This window comes from Theobroma cacao, chromosome 9 (assembly GCF_000208745.1).
Source record: "Theobroma cacao cultivar B97-61/B2 chromosome 9, Criollo_cocoa_genome_V2, whole genome shotgun sequence".
Lineage (NCBI taxonomy): Eukaryota > Viridiplantae > Streptophyta > Magnoliopsida > Malvales > Malvaceae > Theobroma > Theobroma cacao.
The window spans coordinates 34,675,384-34,684,735 of NC_030858.1; the positions used below are offsets into that span (position 1 = coordinate 34,675,384).

Consider the following 9,352-nt stretch of genomic DNA (forward strand, 5'->3'; position numbering starts at 1 on the left):
GTTTTGAGTTATGACTGTAATAAGAAAAAGCTTCGAGTCAGCTTGGATTTGACAGCACATTATGCGAGATTCTTTAAGCAATTTACCAGAAGTATAGTATAGTTGTTTGAAGAGTATTTCAGAGTGACTTTCTGGTCACTCACTGGGTAGGTGTCATATCTGTGCGTGTAGGTGGGTCAGAGAAATCGCCCAGGTGTTTCCACCATCTCCAAGTATTTGTTGTTTCTATCTACAAGCCTACTACTAGCAAAAAAAAAAAAAGAAAAAAGATGGTGCACTTTAATGATTAATATTATCATACTTATCTGTTATGTCTATTACATCCACATTGTAATTGATCTCTAGCAAGTAGAAATGGCCCCCTTCCCCTTCTCATGGCAAAAACTGGCCTTAGGTGTGTATGATCAGTTCAACTTCTACCTAGTAACAAACAAATATTAAGAAAGGCTTGGATTGACAACTTGCCAAAGTTTATCCTTTCTGGGTTTAATGACATTGAGGCTCTGATGATTAAGAGGGCTTAGATCATAACTTAGCCTTACTCTTCGCAATGATCCAAGTTAATGTGTTTATGTTTCTAAAGATAATTGATGACATTTCAAACCTATCACTTATTGTTTAAATTTAAATTACTTGCCATTTATAATTTTAAATTTAAATTATTACTAGTGATTGACTTGAACTTTTATATAAAATTTTAAGAATCAATTCATATCAAATCAAATGTAGGGGAGGATATAACATAATCCTGAAGTGTTTTAAAGGGTAAATCACTTAAGTTGCCACAAAATCCGAACTCTTTTTGAGTGTTACTCGTTAGGCTGTAGCTACTGCATATATCTGGTTAGATATTTGCTGTCAAACTCAAAGGCTTTCATGACTTCTAAAACTAGCAATATCTGCTGGTTTTTTAAAGTCCATGCATGAGGATAAAGAGGAGTGTCAGTCTTACTTTGGTTGAGCATACCCACAGGCCACAAAGAGATGAGGTAGAAAAGAAAGACCTTTTTTATACAATGAGGGAGGGGAAAGGAACCAAAAAGCTGGAAAATGGTGGAAATGAGGAACTAAGGAGCACCAAAACTAAAGGGATTTCAGATTTGTGAGTACTGAGTACTTTTTTTTTCTGTTTGATGGAAATGTCAATGCATTGAAGTTAGGAGTCGAGGCATATTCCCTGTTGCAATATATGACTTTGATAAAAGGGTTCAAAAGCAAAAGTTGAGGTTAGTGGAGCTGTGGGAGAAAGCAAACTACTCCATTTCTATCTCTTTGATTCATCAAGTCACTTACAGACCATATAGTTTCACTTTCCCTTCCCTCCTGTGTCTTGTCTCTCATTCCACATTGAAACCTTGGGTCAAATTTAAGTTCGTGATCAGCTCCCAGCAAGACCAGGGTAGCAGGTCAACTCTAACGTTCATTGGACAGTCAATAGTGGAGTTGTGATACATTCGCCATTATTAGTAGCAATGAAAACTAATGTAAAGTTGAAACTTTTGTGTTGCTTTTGCAGCTTTAATTTTGGAAAAACTATCACTCTTTTGATAGCTATACAAATAATTTCGTCTTCGACATATTGCTTAGAATTACAAACGTCAAGGTTTGAAAATGGAACTTTATCAAGAATAGAATAATGTTAGATCATTATCGAGTGCATATTTTAAAGAGTCAGGAATACGAGTTGGACTGCATAGAAGTGGAATCATATCTGAAAGGGGGCCATGCATGCAAATAAAGAAAGAAAGGACCAGGCGTGGAAGCCTTGGAGTGTTCACGCCGGTATACCGGGCTCCAAAGAGACAAACAAATCCCAAATACCGAAGAAATCCAGCAGGCTGCAGGGGTGACTGCGAAGTCAACATAACACTCGTTCCTCCAATAAATACATGGACCAACTATCTACCTATTGTGTTATACAAATATATTTTTACTGTAAATTAAGGACTTATTGCCGGTGAAAACAGCCAAAACTTGGCTAAGGAAGAGGCCAAATTTATTGGTGAAGTTCCCGATGCGTTGTCAGATTGAAGTTCCACTTCCAAGTTCCCACCATGCTTTTCAAATGGGGTGAAAATTTTGGGTTCCTGCTAGGGGCATCCATGCTTTGTTGATGGCTTTCAAATACTTGTGTTTGTGTTTTATGAGTCTTGTTATCCGATCAGGCTCACAAGCAGGCTTGTCACAGGTCACGTTTGGGTATAGTGTTTCGCACTTGAGTTTAGCAACCGGTATTGACTCGGAAGAATGGGTTTTGTTTTGAAAGCCATATACTGCTCGTCGAGATAGAGAAGTGCCATCCCTCCCTTATCCCCCTTCCAGAAAAGAGAAAGCTCCTTTCGATTGATTCATGCAATGAATGCGCCAAAACCTTTTGTTTGGTTCTTTTCAGCTGCAAGAGGGCAGCAAAGGAAGACATTGGTCACTGTCTCAGTGAGTACAAGGTTAAAAATGAAATGTGAATGTCTAAAATTATGGACCACAAAATCTACACATTGATTGCAACTTTAAAGTCTCACATATAACAAAATTTAATGCCAACTACCAAGTACCCATTGGAGGGAAGTTTTGTTCCAATACGTATTTCGGGTTGAATTCATTTCTCTTGTTTTTAACCATTTAGGGTATTCTCTTAAAGACAACATAATAATAATAATAATAATTATTATTATTATTATTGTTATATATATACACCTTAAAAGACATATTTTAGGAGGACTGTTAAAAAAGATTTTGCATTTAATACACTAGGAACAATCATATTCAAGGTACCAAGTTTAATAACTGTGTGAATTTGTTTTAAAAAAAATGGTGATTAAATCGGTGCCACAAATCCCTAAGGATAATAAAATAATCAAGACAACAAAATATGAGTTAATTAGACATTTGATATTCGAATTATAGTTAAATTATAGATTTGATACCTAAATTTTTAATATTCGTACTTAAGCACTCGAACTCTGTTTTTGTCTATCAATTTACAAATAAGACTAACACAATTAATCAAATAGATGATGTGTCCAAAAACAATAAATAAACACATTAATGTCACATTTTATAATTTATTAGATGTTTTGGACATGTTGTCAATTTGACAAACAATGTTAGTCATGTGCGTGAATTAATAAACGAAATAAAAAATTCAAGTATCTAATTGCAAAATATATAAATTTTAGATACTAAATCAAGAATTCAATAATAGTTTAGATACCAACTATGTAATTATCCCCATCATATATATATAAACATATATATATGGTAATGAGTAGATGATTAGTCATGAGAACACCCGAATATTGTCCTTCCATCCAGCATGTCTCCATGACACAGATCAGTTTAGAACTTATCTACATGCTGTGGCATATTCGATGTATAGGGGGAAATCTTCACTGAGTTGAGCACATAAAATGGGCAATGGGGCATTCCCTTTTGGTGATAAGATTGGTTTCAAGCCAAAAAGAAATGTACATGATTAAATTAAGAGATAGCATATACATGCCAACAAGTTAGGCTCTTTTTACTAAAAATTTATTCTATATATGTTTTTAGTTTTAGTTCATCAACGAATTATATGAATATGTTATGCAATGACGAATTCTCATATTCTTTTTCTTTTCAGACAAGCAAAGAATTATATTACAATTTTGCTTCACATCAAGGAAATTTCAAGTTCGAGTTGTAATATTCCTACTTCGAACAAATGGTAAGGAAAAGAATAATATCTGATGCTTGCATTACAAACGAATCTATGCATATATTATAGTTCCAAGTTCAAATCAGGAGTGCAAAAGAATGGTTCAAATTTCACAAATGTGTTATTTTAACAGTATCATTTTCCAATATGACACAAACAGACCTAGTAAAAGTCCTGATATAGGAGTTAAATATTGATCATGTTTCCCAATCAAATTTGTCTGGGGCTGGCAGACATGATCTTTTCAATATTCCAACTCAATTCTCAAGAGAATTTGATCATACAATAAACATCTTGCCTTCACAGAATCCAATCCCATCAATGGCTTTCTTTTGAAAATTTTTTATTCTTCCTGCAAATAATGAAAGATTCAAATCTTCCAAAAGAGAAGCATAATCACCATTTTTTAAAGTTTTAAAAATAACCCATCAAGAGTGGACAAAACACATATCTGACAAACTCAAAAAATGAAGTGGCTCCCCACCATTGTTGGTGAAACATGTACCATTGTTTCAATAAAGATCACCCCATCTTTCCCCATGCAAACAGATTCCAGGGCATTACTACCATGATAGAAAACTTAAATCTGGGAGACAGATATAAAATTGATTTCATATCCGTGCCAGGCACCAAAGGAAAAGTATCACTTAGAAAAATAAAACTTAGGTAGAACTTGACAATTAGACAAAGGGTTTGGTATAATAGCATAGGATGCAAAAATTTAAAAAGGGGGGGTTTGTGACTTAGTTCCACTGAGGATAGTTGGGCTTACATGTGGATGCAATAACAGTAATGGATTTTTTGTAGTGTATTTCGGAATGCTCTCATATGCTTTGTTTTACCTGACCCCAAAACAAAGGATGTTGTGCATATGTATGATGTCTTTTCATAGTGTAACTAGACGCTAACCATCTTTCCACTTGTCCAAATATTGTGATGTATTAAAACATGTGCAATGGGCAACAGCTGTCAGCATGTCCAAAAGGTTGACTTGTAGACACTGTCAACCACTATTACATTGATTTTTGGAGAGTCTTGGAGTTTGCTAGGACCACTATGGCAGACAGTGACTAAAGCTTTACCTCTCTCTCTCTCGCTCTCTCTTCATAATATTGGTGCTCTTGTCACACAAGCATGGAGTGTAGTATTCTAAAAGCATGGCTTTAGGACCACATCATGCGGTATTGCATTATAAGTTTGTAACTGCCTTCTTTGGGGGGTTAAGGAAGCCTTCATGTGATTTACTGTGGTAGCTTCCTTTGCATGTATTTATATCCAGCTTCTCCCCCTTCCACCATCCCAACTCCCAACACTTTCAAGTGTTCCATCCCTTTCTTTCTTCTCTATTTTTCTCTCTTTTCCCTTGTGTCTCTATTTGTGTCTAAGTGCGAGCATACGTTAAAAAAAGTGTCTCAAGCTGAAACCATGAAGCAAAGTTTTCTTTCTGGTGCTCTTCTTCTCTTCTTCCTAATTCTTATTTCCTCTTCCCATTTATCTGCTCGACTCATAGCAAACAAACAAGGCAAGTTTCTCGATCGGTATCCTTGTCCTCTTTCCTTCTTTACTAATCTAGAAACTAAAGTTCAGCAGATATCTTTTGCAGGAAAAGAAGATGTAGAGCTTAGTAAGATCACAGATAGAGAGGACATTGAACTGATAAATGTAAGCTCAAACTACCTCTTTTTCATCAACTTCGAACCCTATATCCTATAATATTGGCTAAATATCTAATAACGTACTATTGTTTTGGTTTCCCAATGCTTTGCAGCAACTAATGGGGGTGGAAGCATGTGATACTGGAGATGATGAATGCTTGAAAAGAAGAATAGTCTCAGAGGCTCACTTAGACTACATTTACACCCAGCATCACAAGCCTTGATCAGAATTTCCATGCTAAGGATTTGAAGTTCATGTAGCTTCTTCATATTTTTACCTTAGAACCTACATATATAGGTTTGATTTTATTCCATGTATAATTAAGTTCTTCTTTGATCTTCATAGTATGAGAACTGGTAGAATGGGTTTTAAGTTTTAAAATTCTATGTTTGTTACTAAATACTTATGATTAATGTAAGTGTAACACCCAAGTGCAGCTATATATCACTAGATAGTTTTGTCTGTAACTTTTTTCTCTCAAATTTGTGATGCTGATTCCACCAAGCTCATCTTGTTGAGATGTAGTCTGCATATATACAGAAGATTTAGAGTGTCAGATTTAACCATAGAGAAAAAAACAGAAGCTACAGCCTCGATCAGCAAAGGAAAATGTAAGAGGCAAGCCCCAAGTAGTTCCAGAATTTTATGAGAGGGGTCCAGGGAGAAACTTTAAAGTCTAGCTAGGTCGGTGACTATGGGATTAAAGCAATTAAACAGACAGTTGGGAATTTATGCTCTTGCGAATTTAGTGATCAGATTTCAACTGCATTTCACATTCCGTAGTTGGAAGTGTTAGTTCTAGAGGCGTAGGCCGTAGGCTGCCAGATTCCACAGCTTAGATTAATTATGTTCTTTTGACTAGCTTACTCGGACCACTTCACTTGCGCCTACTCCGATGGCTAGTAAATATCTGTACTGCAAAGCGTATAATATTGAAAGAAACCGTCAATGCAACCTCTTCTTAAGAAACCAGGGTCAAAGAACTATATCAGCATTAAGTTAAAGGTTCTTTTCAAAAATATTCCTCGTGTTTTGAAAAATAGTCTTTTTATATTTTTAATAAAAAAATTAATTTGGGATAAAATTACGTGTATTGAAATCGATCTAAATATTTAAGTTCGCATCTTAAATCAATTTATATTTTTTAAAATTTTTTTATCAAATTATTCGTTTTTATAGTATTTTTTATTAGAAAGAAAACTTTTAAACAATTTAAATATTTTAGAGTAATTTTTGATACACAAAGAAAAATTTTTAAGTTTTTTGAACATTTTAAGTATTTTAAAATAATTTTTGATTGAATGATAAGTATTGTGTGATTAATTTTTAAACATAATATGACTTAGGTATTGTTTAAAAATTAATCACATAATATCTAAATATAAGAGATGCAATGATTAAGTTACATAATGCTTAAAAATTAATCTCGTAATATTCAAAAATCAGTTACAATATTTAAAAATCAGTAATATAATACCTAGTAAGTAGTAACTAATTAATTTGTTTGCTCGCAGCTAGGTTTAAACTACTAAAATTATACAATGTTCTAATTTACAATTAATTTAACTCCTCAACTTTAGGATTTTATGAATAAAAACTAATAAATTTAAAAACTTAAAACACATACTTTAATATCATTTCTACTCTTTGGATAGCGAGAAAGAATTGGATGACGAGATAAACAGTATTTGACAAACGAAAAAAATAGAGATTTAATTTTGAAATTTTTATTTGAATGGCGGAATAAAGAAATCGAAATCATTTTAATTTGTTTAAAATTGTTTAAAGGACATTATTATCAAGTCACGTTAAAAATTGTTTAAAAATAATTAAAATATAATAAAAAATATTTTTTAATTAAACTTATGAAGAGAATTATTTTTCGTAATTTTGTCATTAAGTTTTGGAGATAAATGATGAGAAAAATTACATAAATGACTTCATGTTCGAATGCAAACGAAATTAAACTAAGCCACTGCTCTACCACATGCTATTTCTCAACATAGCCAGAGATACAAGAAATAATATTTAATTTATGAAATAACTAGCAGCGTTGGTTGAATCATCCTGGCACTACATGGTTTTCAGACAGACAACCCTTTTCTCCTGTATGGATGTGTACAATTATAATTTCATCAGCAACCCAACGTTGGTGCCTTAGAAATTCACTTTGATCAACTTGCAGAAAGGATGAGAAGGTAATGTCACCCACGTTAAAATGCTTCCCTGCACACCGCTTTCATGCGACTTACATGAACAAGTTCATTAATTCTAGTGAGAATTATTAAAAGCAACTAAAAGCATTCTGATGAAATTGTTTTACTTCAGTGCGAGATGACGAATCATGAGGGGCGGGGTCCAGTGCCTTAATGTTTTGCTACATTTAGATAAGGCATGGCTTTTCCTGAGATTGATTGATTGATATGGACTTACACAGGATATAGGAACGCAATTTTGTCTGAATGCTGAAAAGACAATGAAATAATACACGTAAGGATATATTTATTCTTTTGTATGAATGAACTGCGTTCGTTGAAGGCACACCTGTCCTGCTTACACATTTCTAGCTACCTAGTGAAACTGTAAGCCTGTAATCATGCGCTCTGAATTAGTCATAAAAATCCATAAACCCCTGATCCACATCTCAGTTTGTGTCTGATAAGTGGCTAGAAGGTGTCAGCAATAGTAAACATAAAATTTTAATTAATACCAAAACTCCCATTCATATATATACCTCAAATTTTAACAGAAAAGAGCAATTTCTTGAGCAGTCTGATATAAGGGCAATGCGTGTTAAGGCAAAAAAGTGCTTGGAGACTGTTTCAGTCAAGACTCAAGATAATCACAAACATTTGAACGTCAGTGCTACATGCGACTTTGAATTCTTCCTTCTAAGCTTTTAACCGACAACTTTCAGTTGTGAGAGGGAATGAAAACTACCAGTTCTTGTCGATGTTGATGAAACTCTCTCTTTTTTCATGCTCTCGATCTTTCATTGCCTCTTAAGTACGCAAAAGACTTGCATAGTCACAACACGATAGACACGCAGGGAAACAGACATAACCAGATAGACTAAATGGAAGGGTCCACTTGATCGTTCTGCCTTCATTTTGATAAGATGTTCTGATAGCTGTTAGAAGGACCTTGAAAATTTGTAATTGTACTAATCTTTGTTTCACCTATGCGGCCTTTGTCCGTCGGGAATAGTGCAAGAGCAAGGATTAGAGGGTGAGTTTGCAGTGACAACACGTCAACACCTCTTCTGGCAACTGATTCCCCAATTCAGAATCAAGAACAGCGTAGGGAAAAAGAACCCAAAACATAGATAAATGTAGAGGTTAAATGGCCAATTTCTTATGCGTATACCTCAACATTTACAAGTCATTGCACACACCAAACCACACCACAAAAAACGGTTGATCGCGATATCAGGTTGGTTTCCCTACATGTATCTGGGACCAACATGGATGTCTCCCTATCATTCAAAGCAATTTCCTTGACATGCCACATCTTACCAGCAGATGCGGGTATCAAAGTCTGACAAGGACAACATATGATTCAATGCTCCAAGCGTTTTAGCCTTTCTACTTGGATTGCTGTTGAAAACAAAACCCCATTCTCTAGACTGTAAATCTCACAAAATCCAGCAGAGGGTAACTTTTTTTCTTCTCTCTCTTTAAAGACAGGGCAGGTACTTGCTATTTATTATTCTTTCCAGCAGAGAAATTAGTTACAACAGCTGATTATAAGCTAACAAGAGTGAGATAAACATACTATATAATATAAATTCTCCCCCAAGCTTTACTATCAGCGAAGTTGACTGATTTTGAATGTTCATGAGTAGTTGAGTACCTAACGCTTCCAGAAAGCTAACAGTACAAATCAAGATAAACTTTTCAGCGTTAGATGTTAAATTAAGCCCGTTGAATGTGACCAAAACAAGATAAATATATGATAAAGCAATGTAAAAGCTATAAATTACAGAAGCAAACACGCAAGTCT

General features: G+C 34.4%; 1 protein-coding gene across 1 annotated transcript; it reads left to right on the plus strand.

Moving 5' to 3' along the window:
* LOC18590395 (putative phytosulfokines 6) lies at positions 4,921-5,817 on the plus strand. The gene is made up of 3 exons (XM_007015880.2): positions 4,921-5,216; positions 5,298-5,356; positions 5,463-5,817. The coding sequence occupies exons 1-3, from the start codon at positions 4,958-4,960 to the stop codon at positions 5,571-5,573; spliced, it is 429 nt and encodes a 142-aa protein (XP_007015942.1). The 5' UTR covers positions 4,921-4,957; the 3' UTR covers positions 5,574-5,817.

Excerpts from the sequence above, each read along its gene's own strand:
- LOC18590395 (XM_007015880.2), top strand. The coding sequence starts at position 4,958 with ATGTATTTATATCCAGCTTCTCCCCCTTCCACCATCCCAACTCCCAAC. Across the intron at positions 5,217-5,297 it reads ACTCATAGCAAACAAACAAG|GAAAAGAAGATGTAGAGCTT; the intron begins GCAAGTTTCTCG and ends TATCTTTTGCAG. Across the intron at positions 5,357-5,462 it reads AGGACATTGAACTGATAAAT|CAACTAATGGGGGTGGAAGC; the intron begins GTAAGCTCAAAC and ends AATGCTTTGCAG.